General features: G+C 38.5%; 2 protein-coding genes across 2 annotated transcripts in view; one reads left to right on the top strand and one right to left on the bottom strand.

The window, feature by feature from the left end:
* ctnna1 (catenin (cadherin-associated protein), alpha 1) overlaps positions 1 to 18,504 on the bottom strand; it is an 83,961-nt gene that overhangs the window by 37,332 nt on the left and 28,125 nt on the right. Inside the window, exons 8-9 of the mRNA XM_012867916.3 lie at positions 5,001 to 5,081; positions 4,689 to 4,841 (exon numbers count right to left, since the gene is read on the bottom strand). Of these exons, the coding sequence (XP_012723370.1) occupies positions 4,689 to 4,841; positions 5,001 to 5,081 (234 nt within the window). The remainder of the gene's footprint in view (positions 1 to 4,688; positions 4,842 to 5,000; positions 5,082 to 18,504) is intronic.
* Positions 9,163 to 12,647, top strand: lrrtm2 (leucine rich repeat transmembrane neuronal 2). Its single transcript, XM_012868029.3, has 2 exons — positions 9,163 to 9,933; positions 10,525 to 12,647. Exons 1-2 carry the CDS (start codon positions 9,930 to 9,932, stop codon positions 12,159 to 12,161), a joined length of 1,641 nt encoding a protein of 546 aa, XP_012723483.2. The 5' UTR covers positions 9,163 to 9,929; the 3' UTR covers positions 12,162 to 12,647.

Below are 18,504 nucleotides of genomic sequence, written 5' to 3'. Positions count from 1 at the left end.
AGAATGCCTGGGATATGAGGAGCCGTGCCAAAACGGGATTATCCAATGGACAGAAAATGTGCTGAAACATAATCACTTTCAAATGTAGAAAAACAAATCATGACTGCACCAGAGCTGGAATTATTTTCAAGTCATCAATTTCCCTGCTCTCATCGGGGTCACAAAACGTTGACAGCAAAAACAAAAAAAAAACACTTAATCACTTTTGTGAAACGAAAATCAGTTTTTTCCTCCTAATGAAAAATGTTTTGATTATATGCAGCTTTTAAAAAGTGCTGCAAATCCAAATCTCAAAGCAGCAAGAAAATAAAAATATAACTGAAAGGATGAACACTATTCTGACAAGTAGTTACTTTTTAACCAAATCCCCATGAGGATGCTTTTATATTATTTCCTTTTGTGGTAGTTTGCTTGTGGTAAACGCAGCCTTCTGGGGTTAGAGCTTCTCAACAAGTACATCACTTAGAAATGTTGGACTAAACTATATAAAAATCAGACATTTTATGTAGGTTCCTGTTGGCGGCAGAACACCTCGGGGGCAATAGAAGTGGTAAACTGAATCAAATTATAAAATATCTTCAGCGCCTTTAAATGCTTCCCTCACCCCAAAAGTCCTGTGCAGTTTTTCCTGATGAGAAGTGTTTATTCAACTGCACCGAAGTTCTGAAACATTCATAGAAACATACTTCGCATCAACACTGAACGACATGCAGGGACCACAGCGTGAAAGAGAGGTTAGAGGAAAAAAAATTAAAAAGGCGGCGTACAAGACCTGCATTTATACTTTGATGAACTTTTACATAAGCTTTTACTAACAGAGCCGCTGGAAGAGGAGTTATTTCTGCATGAAGAAATGAGACGGGCCGATTCTTCTCTCAGGTCATCCAACACAGTTCCACTTGCAGTGTTTCAGCAAAACGTTTTACGTGCCATGGGGGTGATTACTAAGTCAACGCACTTTATTATTATTTTCAACTCATTTTTAATTATTCAAGTTACAATTGCATCTTTATGAGCCAGCACTGAAGCTAACACTGTACCACAGTTGATGTTTAAACCCTTGTTTTAAATGTGTTCAACGGTATTTTAACTAACTGTACAGGACAGGCGTGGCAAGCTTTGAAAAACATGTTAACTATACAATTTTAAATTCAACTTGAGGATCATGATCAGGAAGCTTTGCCATTAATGCATCCTGATTATGCAGGTTCAATAAGCTGCACTAGCATCATATTATACAAGTTGCATGTCTCCTAACTTGTGATGTAAAAAATGCTTTCAGCGTACGAACAGCAAGCTAAAGGAAATATAAACCACAACCACTGCACGCTTTTTTCAGCTGGCAGAAGTGGAGCAGCACAACAAACAGTTCACTTTCCTTAGTGCTAGATAAAATGTTACAGTCCTTTTTCATCAATTAAAACTTCCATTTCTGAAAATATCTGATTCAAAATGCTTCCATACAAACAAACAAAGAAATAAGGCTTGGGCCAGAACCTTCTTATCAGAAAGTAGAAAAGAAATACACACCCTGTTTTCTCCATTAAAGCATTTGCCAATGGGAGATATACTATCCCATTCCCGTTATGGTTTGTGCCAGCGCTTTGTATCCTCTCATGCGGCAAATTTCTATGACTCTGATGCTCACAGTAAAAAACTAAGTGTATATTTACAAAAGGGTTTCTTTAAAACAAACTAAGCTGCTATGTAACTTAATTGCTTTGATGTGACATCTTGACCGAGATCCAGAAACCTTGGCGCAGGAGAAAATGAATCCATTCCTTTTTTTTCCTTTATTCTCTGAATATAGGTCACTTGTAATGTAGCTGTACAATGTGTGTGAACTAACAGGCCACTTGCCCTTGGGCGGCCTACAGTTGCACTATTCATAAAAACAGAGCCCAGATCTGGTCAGTCCAAACAACGAACAGGGCACTTTGCACTTACACCACATTCTTTCACAGGGTGATAATGAACCTAGCATACTAATTTAAAAATCAAAGAAACTCCTTCTCAGGTTATTTATAATAATCATCGTTACACAGAAGATTGGCAAGAACTTCCGATTAGGACCGGACGATAATTCAATAACAATATACATTGAACGATAGACATGTATTGTTTATCGTGAAAAAAAAAAGTGTCAAAAAGTTCAAAAGAAGAACATTTGTTCTTCCTTTTGCTCTCTAGTCTAGCATATAGGTTAATATTACAGTCGTTAAATCATCCCAACCAATCACAAATGCAGACCTAGGAACGCTCCACCACCAAGCTCCGCCCCCTTCAAAAAGTTCAGAGAGCACATGTTTTTTCTTACTTTTTTTTTTAAACTTGCAGTTATCTAAGGACAGATCATTACACAACAGCATTAAATGACTAGGGCAGCACTTAAAATATGTTTTGATAATTTTATCATTATGCTTTTTTCCCTCTACATCGTCCAGCCGTACTTCCAATACCAACCAATTTTATCAGCCAACTCCAGCGCTTTTAGCATGCTGTGGAATATATTTGATTAAAATGGTTTAAACACAGTCTCTCCCTGTTACAAGCAAGTGTTGCCTGGACAAAATCAATCCCCACCTGGATTTAACTAAGCAAACAGCTCAGAGTCTGATTAGTTGAGCGCTGATGTGATTAGTGGGTTTCTATAATCATCATTTTAACACCTTAATCGATGTCAATTAGTTTGACATTTAATAAAACAACCATGCTAAAAGACACATCATGTGATTCTATATTAAAAAAAAGACATTTTTACAAAATGGCCAATGATTTTTTTTTTTTTTTTTGCACCAAGCAAACATACTAAGAAAATTTAACTACAACCAAATTAAGCAGATATTCCCAAATGCTGAACAATGTTTTCACTTCTAAGGAACAAGAGCCCAAAATTAACATTTAAGCAAAAAGGCTTGTTTTGGTCATGTATTAGTTTGTACTAAAAACCATTAAGACTTACTAAAAATAGCCATAATGCCCACTAAACAAACTGAACATGAAGATTATACCTTAAACACTAAAAGAGCATTTTGATTATAATATGCCTGGATATGCTTAAATTGACTCAAAAGCAACAATATAGTTCATAAACCATGTTCATCTGTTATGATAGAAATCTTGGTTGTAATAACTTAATATAATTAATTTATTTTATTTATCTAACCTTTATCTAACCAGGTAAGAACTTATGAGCAAAATCTCTTTTTTTAAGAGGGACCTGGCTGGTTTAAGTAGTTCTGTAGAAACAACTGTACGTGTGTTATTGTGGTTTTAGGCGACACACATTTATGAAACCGTTTATACCATCGGTTTTGTTCAGCTTTACAAAGATATAAACAGACTGTAGCTGCAATTAGTGACAGCTATAACCGTTATGATAAACTGTAAACCCAGCTGTATGGTAGCAGTTCTGGGCTCACAATAATTTGGTTTGTTCTTCCTTTTGCTCCTTCACTTTGTGAAAAAAAAAAAAAAAAAAAAAAAAAAAACTTTTTCAGAGCTTCTTGAATGTTCTCATGGATACCAGACATCATGCACATAGAAATGCTAACATCCATTGATGACATTCATATTCCCTTAAAAATATTTGTCCATATATTTATCCTCCACCGCGGTACTAGATCTGCACACTGGTATTCCCTTTTTAAGTCTGTTTCAATGTGCCTGCAGAAGTATAATGAGTACGAAAAAGTTCTCCAATGTGAAGCTTGAATGCCAAACATGACACTCAGGCCTTTAGGAGCTCCTTAAGGAGCTACTCCCCAGCGCGGTCCCCTTTTCCCTCCAATGCTTCACTAGGTTCCTCTGGTCAATGAGAACGCTGCCCTGCCCCGACCGAATTCACTGATTTAGCCACTATTTACGGCTGTTCGCTCGTGGGGACGGATTACTTAAACGTTAGCAAGTGTTGCCCTGACAGAAGCATTAGAGAACATATTGATTTAAAATTTAAGGAAATATTTTCAATACCGACCTTGCTCTCATGCACAGCTCATACAGTCTTAACAGAAAGGTCTCTGTGCAATGTTTCGCAAAATATAAACTATGTGTTAATTGTGCTAACGTGTTTAAATATGCTAAGCAGATCCAGCTAATTACAAGTTTGCATGTACTGCCTGTGACCCCGAGCAGGGGTATAAATTAACATATCTATCTAATGTCAAGACATTTTTGGTCTGATGAAGGGAATAATGACCAGCGTCAGGGTCACGTGGTTTTACATCGGCTGCAACAACAGCACTCTTAAGGTAATTATTAGCAGTTAGCATTCATGAATACGGGCATACATTAATAAATCAATTTTACATCCCTTGTATGCTATGTTTTCATGTGGTACCTTTAAGTGTTCAGATCTTTCTGGAAAGAAACTAAATTATCACCTTTTTCACTTTGCTGAATTTAATGTACTTACTGGGGGTACTTTGAGCCGAGAATACCGTAGATTATAGCCGATAACCCTCTGATTGTTATGCATCTTTAGGTTTGCTCAATTAAGGTAAAACAGAATTTGCCCTTTAAATTCACTATATCCGAATAATTTAATGAGGAAACATAACTGGGACGAATAGTTTCCACATCATCCAATAACAACTTTGTTATTCTTTAATTTAGCTGTAAATAAAAATGTCAACATTGATCAAAAACATAGATTGTAATAAAAAAACAAGATGAATATTTGAAATTACCTCAATCAACTTGTTGGCGTGCTCACGGAACACCTGTGCATATTCCTTCACTTCTTTCTCGTTGCCGTTCTTGGCCGCTTCGATCAGGACCAGGAGGGGAACGTTGGTTTCCAGGAAAGAGTCCGAGACGTGGTCCATCACGGCTTTACGCAGCTGCAAAAAATTCATAGTTTTAGGATATTTTTTATTCAATTATGTTAAAGACTACGCTTTGAATCTTTGTTTCATGATCATTTCTTTTGATCTCAACAGAAAGCACAATAGCAAAAGGTTTCAGGAGAGCTGAAGAGACAAAAGCTTGCAACAACACACCTGTCTGCGAAGATCTCTGGTCTTCTTTGTCATCCTGTCAATGGCTGTGTTCAGAGCATCGCTCCGGTCTTTTCTTCCTGCCTGAAACATAAAAGAAGAAAATGTTGAGGATTAGAAAGTAGTGTTAACCAAGGCTTCGTTTAGCAAGGGAGATGTATTAGATACGTGTTAAAAGGCCAAAAGATTTAAGCAGACGGATCCGTCGTGATGCATCTTGTACATCGTGCTCAGAGGCAGAGGTCACCAGGGGTGGCTTCTTTTGTGGGATACACAGCATAAATGGAAAAAAACTTTTTTTTATTTTTTAAAAAAGAATCCTGTGCATGTGGCAAGTTTTGTAACAGTGGTGTTGCTTAGCTTTAGGGAATCTTAGGTTTGACAGAAGATTCATTTGTTAATACTAACGAACTTGATCCGAATAGATCAGCTTAAACTTTATCCTGATGCAGAGCATTTCATGTGATCTACGAAAACTACGGCAGAGACTAATTTGAAATCATAATAGGCTAAAAACAAGTGACTGAATTTGATTTAAAAACAGATGTTAATCAGTGCTATTGAATAATTAATGAGCAGAAAAGCTGTATGAGAGTGACTTTGAACCTTCTGATGTGTCAAACATTCATGAATTAGTTTCTTTTAAAGCTTCAGTGAAATCCCATTTAATGAGTGCAGATGACCGCTATAACAAACCACACGGTTCACAATGGAGACGTTTTCCAACCCTACTCTGTGTAAAGTTAACATTCTTTAGCTTGTGTAATTTACATAGAAATGTCCCTTTATAGTAACATCATGTTAGCCGACAAACTGTAAAGTGCCAGATCGGCGCCATGAGACCACGCCTTTTAGGAAGTTGGTAGAGGAATGTGGTTTGTGTGCAGGAAAACACTAAGAGGCAAACGGCTAAGGAAACATTTCTTCTTTCATTTAACCTGGAGCCACCGGCTGTAATTATTTATTTGTGTATTAATGCAATCAGTCAGATTGTGACTGTTGCAGTGTAATGTGATTACATGTATACATTACACGGTTCAGACTTGCTCCTTGTTGTAATTGGTATGTAAATGTTCTTGCTTCAACAGCTAGCAAGACCGCTGCAGCAAATTGTTAGCGAATGACACCAAAGCGGCCCCTTTCGGACCTTACAGCCAATTAAGAAAAAGCTGTGAATGGTTTAAAAAGGCATTGAAAGATGTGGCTTTAGGGCCTCTGTTTCTGAGCAGAAGCACATTGCAGCAGCGCTTCGGAAAGCCAGGCACCATTACAATCATGGCAGCATTTTTAAAATAATGTGCTCTCCCTGTGAAACATCACGGGTTGAGGCCAGTATTTTCACATCTCATTTTCTGAGATGGGAACAGCAATTCTGGAAAAATGGAAAAACTGAAACTCAACTATGACGAGGAAAATCATGAATCATTAATTCAGATGTGTCCACATTGGTATGCAGATGGTCTATTGCTTGAACATACATGGAAGGCTTTTCTAAAACGCATCTAAAAACCCCAAAAACCTCAGTTTTAAAAGGCATGTGCCGCTCTTCTGATTCTCAAATGGAGTTAATGTTGAATAAAGAGTAACAATTAGACACAGCTGGTTAACTGTGTAAATTATGTACAGTAACATTTAACCATATAGGCAGTAGTCGCGCCACGAAGTGCTGCCCAGCAGTCGGTCCTCACCGCAGCTCCCCACTGAGAGCAAAGAAATGCTCAGTCACATTCTCCAACTCGCTCAAGCATAACCTCAAAATGGAAAACGCTCAAGAAAAAGTTGAGAGATGGAGGGAGACTGAAGAGCTGAGCATGAGATGCGTCCAATTCTGAAAACATCACAAAAAGGCTGCAGAAGAAAAGGCAAACAACTCGTAAAGCTCTAGGCATTTTATCCCCCTTATATTGCTGAAATCAAGTGCAACTAACTCCATGGATGTGGTGGCACTGACCTCCTCTCCTTCCCTGACGGCCTCTGCCCATTGGCTGGGGGTTATGCAGATAGTTGGGAACCAGAGAGAGCCAAAAGCACAAATCCTCTGTGATTTTGTGTTCTCTGGATGCAGTGCTGCAAAGAGGTTTAGCCTGCTTTACATCTACCATTTCAATCCCATTCCAGCCATGCTTATGCTATATTTCATCTCTGCCAGAGGGTCCAAAGATCTTCAGGTGCTTATCATAGAAGCAGTTTCCACTCCATATCTTTTATGATACACAGGTTAGTCACACTCACTTCGACAAACACACTATGCACCAAAAGGATCGTTTTATGAAATGAAAGCGTCAAATGATCAGAGTTGAACACTGGCTTTGAATATTTCATTGACTGAAATTAATACAAAATAAGATTTCAACATTATTTTCTTTGTACAATTTATTTCTTGAACTTTAGTTCAAGAAATCTAAAAGAGAAGTCAGCATATAAATGGAAGGAAAAGGGCACCAATAGGTTTTCCTCGTGTATTCAACTCACATCCTAAGTGGGAAAAGTAGGTTACAACAACACGACCGGCGCCTCAAGTGACCCAGGAAGTCACAGCCAGACCGACGTTTTGTTTTAAGATGCGAAAAGTGATGCAACAAAATTACAAAGTTTGAAAGATCTGATAAGATCTTGCAGAATTTTAAGTTATAAAAACAAAGTATAAATCACCCTTCATTATTTTCGCTACTATACTCTGCAGGCCCTTTCATTTAATAGTAATCAGATTTAAAATCTATTTCAAATGCAGGTTAAATTAAAGCAATGTTTGAAGTCAAATTAATACATGTGTTAAGCTGGTAGGTCTGTGGTAAGTAACTGATTCCTGGGAAATCCTAAGAAGACGAAGAGTAAACCGCAATCTTTAATAACTTCAAACTAAAACCTCCCAGCATTTGTAGCATTTTGCTCAGGTTTAATTCAACTATGTGACCTGGAACATTTGTTCCCCTTTGTTCACCTGTTTGGTTGTTATTCTACCCGTGTTTCTTGTGTCATTTCCTCTGTGGGGTACAAAACTGAGCTGTTAATGTAAATTATATCCACTGGTGCTGAGAGGGTCAGTCCAGCTGCATGAGTGCGGCTATTTTGGTAGCGTAATAAAACTGACGGATGTCTTGTTTGGCTGTGAGAGAAAGAGACGAACACACCCCGTGGAGATGTAGCGCAGGAACCAAACGGGGATTGTGTCACTGCAATTACTAAAACAAATAAAAATCACTCTAGAAGAGGACTTTTAACCATCACCTGTTTTGACAATGCGTACCAAATGAGCAGTGTTTATTGCTAAAAGACGATTTAAATAATACTTTGAAACGTTACTGGTCTAAACACTGAAAGCTGAAGTCCATGCTTCATTTATTTCATTTAATGAACATTCCCATCAGGATTAGCTAATTATATCAACACGTTTCAATTCAAACACTGCAAAACATCAATATTCAACATTAATGAGTTGGTTTAAATGGGTTTGCAGAAAAAGACACCGATTACTCATGTTGCATAATGCAACATAAAACATGAACTCTGTTGGATTTTAAAAACAGAGAAAAAGCTGGAAATGATTAACCAGCAAGCAACCCCTTGTTCAGGGTCAATCTAAAAAGGTTCTGCCTCTCTATTGTAGCCGGTTCCTGGGGTAAATTTCTACCTTTGTCATCTGATTTGGCTTTGGGTCCCTGCAGAGGAACCAGCAGGACTGGAATAATGGTTCTAGGAAACTACCCTGTTTACTGGAAACGGCTCTAACAGAGGAAATTCACCTTGAGACCATTCTGTTTCAAAAAGGTATGAAGATTATAAGTATTAAGATGTTTCCCCATCTTGATCCCAGACTGCTCCTCATAAACACACAACATATAGCAAATAATGAAATGATCAAGACAATAAAAGTGAATGTACCATAAAAGGCAATGCTGCACCTTGTTAGTTGCACTCTTTAAGCCAAGACGTCACCTACTCTTGTTTTTTTTTTTTTTGTTAGTCTGTTGAGGTTACAACGACATATTCGGTGTCTGTAGAACAACAACATAGACAGGCTGAGATTTACAGCTGTGGTTAATTTCAACAGCAAGCTGCGACAACACGTTCCAGGTATCAATATTCTGATGGTGACGAGTCAGTGGGAGGGAAAGGGGAAGCAAGAGGGAGGCGGAGGAAGACTAAGGTGCACAAGAACTGTGTATGAGGCAGAGAGCAAGTGACTGAGCAGCGGAGTGAGAGCCTGTTCGTGTGTGGGAGAGAGAAAAGGGGGGAGAGAGAGAAACAGCGGTGATGATCGACGCCAGGCTGCCACCACTCTGCAGCAGAGAGTGGCTGCAACAAAAAGCACAGAATAACATCCCCGACTCCCCGCTCTGCTTCTTTTTTTTTTTTATCTCCCTGCGTCTCAGCTAGCGGATGAGAGCTCCGCTCACAGCTCTGCAGAGGCTCTGCCGAGACCGAGCCGGCGTCAGACGCAAGATCTCTGGCTGCCATCAACAAGTTAGGCTTGGACGACCATGAAAGAAAAACACTTGATCTTCAATTAAACGTCAGAGAGAGCATCCCCGCAGTGGAAGGAAAACAAAAGGGTTTTTTTTTTTTTTTTTAAAATGGAACAAGAAGAAGAGGGAGTTGCTGACTGGAGTCACTCTGGATCTAACAGATCAACTTGAAAATTATATTTCTAATACGGATTTGCGGGTTTAAGGAGAAAAGATTGACCTCTTCTGTGAGCTTGGATTTTAGGGCACTCTGGTAAAACCACAAGGAATAAACGTCATCTTAGGACATGGAATTTTACATTTTGTTTCAACTGGGTGGGTTCAGAATTGCTTTATTTCAAAAGAAGCCTGTTCCTTTTGTGTATTCTCAAAAGGGCTTTTTCCCTTTGGATTTTTCTTCCATCCCGTTGCTCCAAGAGTCTTTGGAAAAGGACAGTTGAATGCAGCCTCCGATGTACACAAAAGAATGGGTAAGTTAGTCTTTTATATGGCAGGTCTGGTCATGAATAGGAAATACAAGAAAAGAACGAGAGAGATTGAAGACTGAAAGCTCTTCTGCCTCATTTATGTACTGCAACCCCCCCCCCCCCATCCTCCAACTGCTCTTGATCGACATAAGTTATGAAAATGCACGATAAAAATATAATCTGGTGTTCGTAAATACTTCATAATTTCCACAAAATTTCATAAAATAATTCTGAGGATTCAGGGGAAAGGCATTTTCAGGCTCTTCAACAGCAAATTTTCCATTCAGTTATTCCAGCACCAGAAAAAAAAAAAAAAAAGAGCAGGGTACCCTAATTTTAGAAGCGAGGAAACCAATCCCAGGTCACATGTAATTGTTCACTATATGCCTAAAGATATGATGTCCTCATTAAACCTGTGCTTAAAAGGCAACGTGCTTGATTCGGTAAAGTTGCAAATGTATTATGTCTCGCCTGCTAAATGTCCAGGAAAGATGGAGAGAAAATTGGCACCATTTTCTGAATCAATAATAGGTGCTCTGCAGATATTAGCTTTCCCGCCCCAAAGTTCATTTTCTTTTCTTTGAACCGACCCAGGTTTCCATTCAAGGTGGCCATTGGTGGGACCTGCACCAGTGGCTGTGAGTGTGATCAGTATGCTCCTAGCGTGTCTGCTGTCTCCTGCATCATGCACAACCTGCCCTCAAAAATGCCGCTGTGAGGACCTGCAGTTCTACTGCGACACCCAGGAGCTTAAGGCACCACCAGATGGTGTGGACAAGGGCGCCCTGGGGTTGTCGCTACGCCACAACAGCATCACTGAGCTCTCCCCCGATCAGTTCTATGGTTTCAGCCAGCTCACCTGGCTGCATCTAGACCACAACCAAATCACCACGGTACAGGAGGATGCCTTTCAAGGACTCTATAAACTGAAGGACCTCAACCTGAGCTCCAATCGTATCACCAAGTTGCCCAACACAACCTTCATCCACCTCATCAACCTTCAGATCCTGGACCTTTCCTTCAATCAGATGACATCATTGGAACCAGAACTGTTTCATGGACTTAGGAAGCTCCAGATACTTCACCTCCGCTCAAATTTACTTCGCACCACACCAGTACGAGCATTCTGGGACTGCCGCAACCTGGAGTATCTGGGCCTGAGCAGCAACCGTCTACGGAGCCTCGCTCGGAATGGATTTGCTGGGCTCATTAAGCTTAAAGAGCTCCATTTGGAGCACAATCAGCTGACCAAGATCAACTTAGCCCATTTCCCTCGTCTTGTTGCCCTCCAGTTTCTGTATCTGCAGTGGAATAAGATCAACAATGTCACCTGTGGCATGGAGTGGACCTGGACCACGTTGGAGAAGCTGGACCTCACAGGAAATGAGATACGCGTCCTGACACCTGATGTGTTTCAAACGCTGCCCAATTTAAAGGTTTTGTTACTGGATAACAACAAACTGAGCAGCTTGGAGCCCCTAGTCTTGGATATGTGGCAGTCTTTGAGTACGATTGGACTGTCCAGCAACCTTTGGGAATGTACCAAAAGGATTTGCTCTCTGGCCACGTGGCTGAGCGCCTTCAAGGGAAGGTGGGAACACTCCATTCTCTGCTACAGTCCTGAATACGCCCAAGGCGAGGAAATACTGGACGCTGTCTATGGATTCCAGCTTTGCCAGAATTTTTCAGCACCAGTCATTCAGACCATCAGTACGACCACAGATACTACCACGGCTGCTGAGATCACAAGCTCCTTGTTTGGAATTATGCAGCCCACCCCCACACAGGACTATGCAGAAGATTTCGGGAGCTTTACCACACTCACTACGACCACAACCACAACACAAACACCAAGCACTGCTAAAGCAACCACTGCTTTGCTGGAAGAGGCAGCTGTAACAGATGATTTATTAGCGATGGACAACACTGTCATGACTCATAGGGTTATTATTGGAACTATGGCCCTCCTCTTTTCATTCTTTTTCATAATTTTTGTTGTGTATATCTCACGAAAGTGCTGCCCTCCGACCATGCGGAGGATACGCCACTGTTCGGCTATTCAGAACCGCAGACAGATGAGGACCCAGCAGCGACAGCCAATGGCAGACCTAGCCACGCAGGTACCCTATAATGAGTACGAGCCTAGCCATGAGGAAGGGGCTCTCGTCATCATCAATGGCTATGGGCAGTGCAAGTGTCAGCAACTGCCTTACAAAGAGTGCGAAGTATGAACTCCTATTTATTCTTAGACCATAAGGTTTGTTATTTGACCATTTCAGAAGAAACAGGGTTTGCTTCTTTAATTTGTCTCCGGTTTTGTGTAAAAAGCCTAATTTCTACAAGTGACATTTGAAAACATGATCGATATCGAAGGCTACGCAGACAGAGGCTGGACAGTAAAGAAACTATGTGGAGATAGTCACAACTTTATTTTTCTATGAAAGAAAGGTTGTTCATATCAGCCGGAGCAATCATTTTAAATAAGAAAATTGTAAACTGTGAGATTTGTCTCTACATTGTCTATATTTTGCAGCACAGCTTAAAGGGCCAAACAGCCCAACGCTAACAGAGTACCTAAAGTCAAGGGATGTGAATATTCGTTTTTTCCTAAAAAAAAAGGTAAAACATTTGAAACAACATTTCCCAACTGCACCAGAGGCACTAAAAAGGTTTACTAATAATGAATCCTATTGAGAGCAGAAACCCGAAAAGACATTTCATTTACCAAATCAGCTGTATGTCAATTTACCAAACCTATGACTGTAAACCAGATAAGCTGTTCATAAATTTGGATTTCATGAAATCTTTCTGTGAAAATGTAGCTACAACTGTGCACCAATAATCTAAAATGTTCGAATTATTGGAAGCCTTAATTTTCTTGAAGACATGTGCTCAAAAATCCTAATTTGCAGTCGACATCAGGCATTCAATGTTTGCGCTTTTGTCTATCAGGGCCAAGTACTGCAAAATAAATCCTTACCTGTGGTACACGCCCAGATGTGTTCATTTATGCTTAATATCCAATCAACATTCTTTAAAGTGAACAAAAAAAACCCTCTTGGATGTCAACTTCACATATGACAAAAACCACAAAACCTTTAATGTACAATTATTTGTAAATGTATAACATATTTCCTAAAGGCCATACAAACTGTGACCACATTTGTTTGCGCTTCATGTATTTAAGTACAATCTGCTGATTTGCCATAGCAGGATCAATTTATAGATTTTTGTGATATGCGAGTAGCAAGTGAAAGGGCAGTGAACAGAGCAAATGCCAGAACATTTTATGCAGAAAATTAAAACCTCTCCCAGAAGCCCACACTCTTTCGCTTACACGCTAATCAAGACTGACGGGTTCAAGATTGAGCCAATTAAGGCAAGGCAAAAAAGAATTTCATATTCTGTCTCCCACACCAGTGATCCAGCAACATATGGCTCTTCCATCGGTAAAATGTAGTCGTTTTGTCATCGTTTGTGCGAGAACACCCAAAAACACCCGTAAACTTTTTATTTTCTACAATGCCATCAATAAAATTGTCACCGTGCGGTCAGAAAAATGGATTTATAAATACATCGGTTCTTGTGTTTGGACTAACAAGTGTCGAGCTAAACTGTGCTCAATACTCGAGGCAAATGGAGATCCAATGATAGGCAAACAGCCGGCTTTGGTGAGGACACATTTGTATGCAGCAGAGAGAAGATGTGCATTAGCATCAGTCTGAAGCTGCTGCTGAGGCTTCGCACTTCATGTTCGATTCAGGAGTGGGAGCGGGGTGAAAATCAGTGGGATTGAGATGAATTGATGGGATGAAAAGAGGGCACAAATTATTGGATAATAACTTAAGTTTAAAGCAATTTTAAAAATGCAATGAAATAAATTATAATGGCTTGTGCTTTAAACAGACAACACAGCGGCAACAGTCACTACTTTTATAGCTTTTGGTTTCGTATCATTCAGCAATGAGGCAATGCTCTGATGCCACGGCACCTTTCAGGAAGATGTATCTTATGAAGAGAATGAGATCATTTCTCTACTTGGGCAAGTCTGGGTGGAGGCAGAAGGCAACATTTGTGGTTTTCTCCACTAGTTTCATCAAAATGTGACTACAAGCTTTTACATAAAGTGTGTTTTTAAAATTCTCTTGTCAAACAAACACAGACTACGTATATAAACCAAAAAAGTTTTACACTTTCAGTTAAACCCATTTATCCAAAGTAATTCCCCTTCTGATTTTAGGTTTCGTCTCCAGCTTCACACTGCTTTTACTACTGCCCTTCTAACCTTGCATGCTCAAAAATCCAACTTTGAGTAAAAACATTGCGTCCCTATTTTCCAACAAATAGGGAATTAAATGGAATTGAAGGAGTTTTGTCGATCATGACATTCTACTTTTTAAGACTACAGTTGTACCAAGTGACTGAAAATCCACTAAATTTGTAGAATTATGCATCCCTTTGCACTTTGGCTCTTTGTAAACTGTTTTGTTTCCTCTTGTCATCCTCTAGTTCTTCTCTTCCTGCCAAAAAAAAAAAAAAGACGGAAATGGAAAAAATAAAAAAGTTAAATAATCCCTACTCTCATTTCCAAACTCTTTGTGCAAAACTGAATGCTTTTCTCTTCCCATTTTCCTTTTGTATTGTAATATGTACAATTTCATATCTGTATAGTGGATAAGATGTGCCAAACTGAAAAAAAAAACAAACAAAAAAAAAAAACATTGTCCCTTCAAAACATATATTTTTTAAATAAAATGGTTATAATTGTTTGCAAACTGTTTGCAAACTGATGTACGCTGACATCTTGGTTTGGTCCTTTTTTCATGTTAATTCAATGTACACATTTTAGCTTGAATACATATACTTCAACCCTAACACTTGAAAAAACTTGCAACAAGTCAGAAAAGGCCCCAAGAAATTTTCTTTGTACAATAAAAAGTGACTAAATTGATTTAATTTCCCCTAAACTAATGGGAATAATGATTGATTACCGGAGAGTAAAATCAAATACACTGTCATAAAAGCAAAACCTTTCTGGGTTGAACAACGTGGAGAAATTTTTATGATCTTTTGTTCTTAAAATATTGGCGTAATGGAATTACAGATTTCTGGTTGTCACAAGTAACTCATGGGTAAGAAATTAAAAAAAAAACTAAATAAATATATAAAATTCCTCTTGAAAGGTCTCATGTTTACAAATCGTTAGTTTAATTTTTCGTTACTGCATTCTAAAAATTCAGATTTGTCCCAAATCTTTGAAATGTAGCTACATCTATAAAGACCTGCTGCTTTGAGCCTTCAGGCTACGACAGGGTTAAGACTCCCTATAATGAATCAGTATGTGTCAGAGCGAACAATCTCAAGTTATGTTGGTAAGATTTTGCAAACTTATTTCTCACAGAGGTTTTTCATGTACAGGGGAGTTAAATAAAGACAGATTTTTCTTCTCTTTTTCACTAAAGACCACAGCAGATAAACTCAGTTGAATACTTTCATTATTTGAGCTGCTGCTTTGGTGAAATGTTTCCCAAGAGTTTCTAATACCTGGATGCTGATTGATGGCCAACATGAATGTTATTATCCAATTAGGTTTACTCAAATGGGACACATTTAAGCATTGAGGACATATTTAATATACCAAATATTTTTATTTATGTAGATACATTGTGGTATAGGCAAACTACTTATTTTATTTTTTTTTAAATCATTGAAAAGCTGAGACTGTTGTCTTGTACAATAAGCTGAACATAAAACTCAAAGTTTAAGTTCCTTTGAATGCTTTAGGTCACCTTTTTCCATAAAGAAGCTTCAATATTAATTTTTCAACCTGTAAATATTTATGTCCCATTTCTCTACAAAACCCAAATGTTCATACTTATGCTTTATTTCCATTTTGGGTCCATCTATTCCTAAGGAAAAAAATGTTCTAACCACACAACATTCAGCTCTATTAAAACGAAGATTTAACCTCCTGTGTCATGTTTTAGTGGACCTTGCATTGTTTGCCAGATAATTTGTTAAATGAAACAGCAAACAGGCAAAAACCGCTGACTCAAAATCCACCTCAAGGATTTTTGTTTTGTTCCGTTTTACTGTGGAAGATGTGGATGCATTAACATCTGCAACAATTTATTGGATTAATCTGGCTTTATCAAAGAAATAAATCGGGACAGAGATTAAATGCACTGCCTAAAGCAGTGTCTCTGCTAATATGATGTGCATGGTAATAAAGCAGATATTTGGTAAGTAACAAGACGAGTGCTATGTTTTTAATATTACAGTGCAACTGTTTGATGCAGAATCTAATAGAAATCTGTTGGACTAAGAAACTTAAAACAACTATAATTTATGATGTATTTATAACCAAAACTGTTAGAAGATATAAAAAAATATTTCAGTCTTTAGCCCCCCTTTGTTATTTTAAATTCAGGAAACCAGCTGTATATACAGATGAGACAGTTCCAGTACAGAAAATACATAAGTGGCAAAGTATCTTAAAACCCTTTGACCACTTGTGCTACCCTCTACCATCTTCCTCAATAATACATCAAGAGTAAAGGTCTTATGAGTTATCAAATTTGCGTGCCAAAGAGCAATAATATGATTAACAGTTACCTGTTTTATTGATCAGGCTCCGCTTTAGAACAGCCACAGAAACAGTGCATCTGTAAGCATGGTTGCACTGTTTTCACAACCCCCACTAACCAGTAAATGGACATATCAGTATGCAAACACCTTCACAAACCATCTGGTTCCAAATTAAAGAGCTCACTTTTGTTTCCCAAAGTTAGAAGGTCCTTCACTGTCCAGGATCCAATTATTCTTCCCCGTCTATTTGAGCTGTGCTTCAACTAGAGCTCCCAGACATGCAGTTGTTCCCAGGTGAGCTGGAAACAATTCCAGCCAGCAGGTCTTAGTGTGGGTGTAAAACTGTATCTGTGTGTGAAAGCCTTGTGATAAAGAGGTGAGCTGTCTACACCTAGCAAAGCCTTTTTGTCCTGTTTCCTTATATAAAATCCCCGAACAAAAAAAAAAAAATAATAATACAGCCAACGTAATCATTTGACCATCCTAGAGACACAGCAGGAGAAATCCACATAATTTTGAGTTTTAAAGTCTTTGCTTAATAATTCAAAGGGCAAATCAAGTCCTCTTTTGAAAACCAGTCATTTAATATCAAAGGCTTCTTCGACATGAAAGCTTTCTTAAAGGCTGACTTAGAAGTAATAGCATAAGGATCTAAACTCTAGGTACGTGAGTGAGAACTATTTATGCTTATAAGCATAAGTCCTTCACTTGCAACACATTCAACCTGTTTACTTTTATATTGTTAGCTTATGATTCAAGTAAAAAAAAAAAATCCTGACTGAACATAGTTTCATGTTTTTGAGCAACTTTAATAGGACAATTAATAGAAAACTTTAACTTCAAATAGTTTTAGCCAATTTAAAGCTGAACTACTAACAAAACAAGCATCAGATTTTCTCAAATTGATTTCAGCAACATATTTTTAAAAAGCTGAAGAGTGTCAAAAAAAGGTCAAGGCATCTATTTAGTCATGTAAGACTGATTTAAGATGAACTACAAGATAGCAAACATCTATCTGAAGATTTAAGAAACAAATATTTCAGTAAATTACAAAATGTCCTCCTGGCCAAGAGTTACTATCAGTTGTCATTTTAAAAATTCAGCATCCATTAAGATGTGGATCGATATGCGTGTTAATTTAGTTACAGATGAGCAATCATGGGTTTTAAGGCAGAATCAGATGACATTTAACAGATTCCCACTGGATAAGTGGCTTTTGTGTTTCTGATACTCCAACTTTAAAAAGGAAAAAAGAAAGAAAGGCTCAAAACTTCTGAGTGTGTAAAATCGCTGCAGTAAGTTTTCCTTGTACGACTGAGGCCATTTGTTTCCACTCCCCAAACAGTGTTTTTGCTAATAGAATTGGCTGTTAATGGTTCAGCTGTCGTGCACAACAGGAGCTAATGAAAACAAGCCTGCACAATTGGGAAAAGAGGCAATAGTCAAGTTGTCGAAGTGCTGAGTCTCTTATTGTGAGTTCAGTGCATTCTTCTTCCTTACTGCTGAGAATAACGGTTCAACTCATCTACGCCGCGGAAAAGCCGATCCAAAGGCCCAGAATCAACCTACCAGAGATCAAAGGGCCACATCTAAGAAATGTAGCCTGACGAGTGGCGACTGACAGACTAATGTTTTATGGAGGCCGTAAATACACATAAAGCCTTCAGGACACTAAATCTTTTCCCTCTCACACAGTACGGTGTGTAATTTGTTTTAATTATGGATTTAGATCGGATTAAAAATAAATTAATTTACCAGCGATGATGTAGTAGTTTTCATTTCTTTAAGAACATCTTCCTAAAATACTCCCATGCCCTTAAACAATTGATTTATTTTATTTGAGCATTTGTTATAGTGTCAGGTTAGCTGCTCGATAAAGGTGAGACAATGTGTCCATCTGAAGAACAAAATACTAAACAATGGGTTCACAAGACGAAATGTTCGCAATTTTGGGGAGAACCAAGACTTCCCGAATTTCTTGTTTCC

Source organism: Fundulus heteroclitus, chromosome 23 (genome assembly GCF_011125445.2).
Source record: "Fundulus heteroclitus isolate FHET01 chromosome 23, MU-UCD_Fhet_4.1, whole genome shotgun sequence".
In the NCBI taxonomy this organism is placed as follows: domain Eukaryota; kingdom Metazoa; phylum Chordata; class Actinopteri; order Cyprinodontiformes; family Fundulidae; genus Fundulus; species Fundulus heteroclitus.
This window is presented reverse-complemented; position numbering and strand designations above follow the sequence as displayed.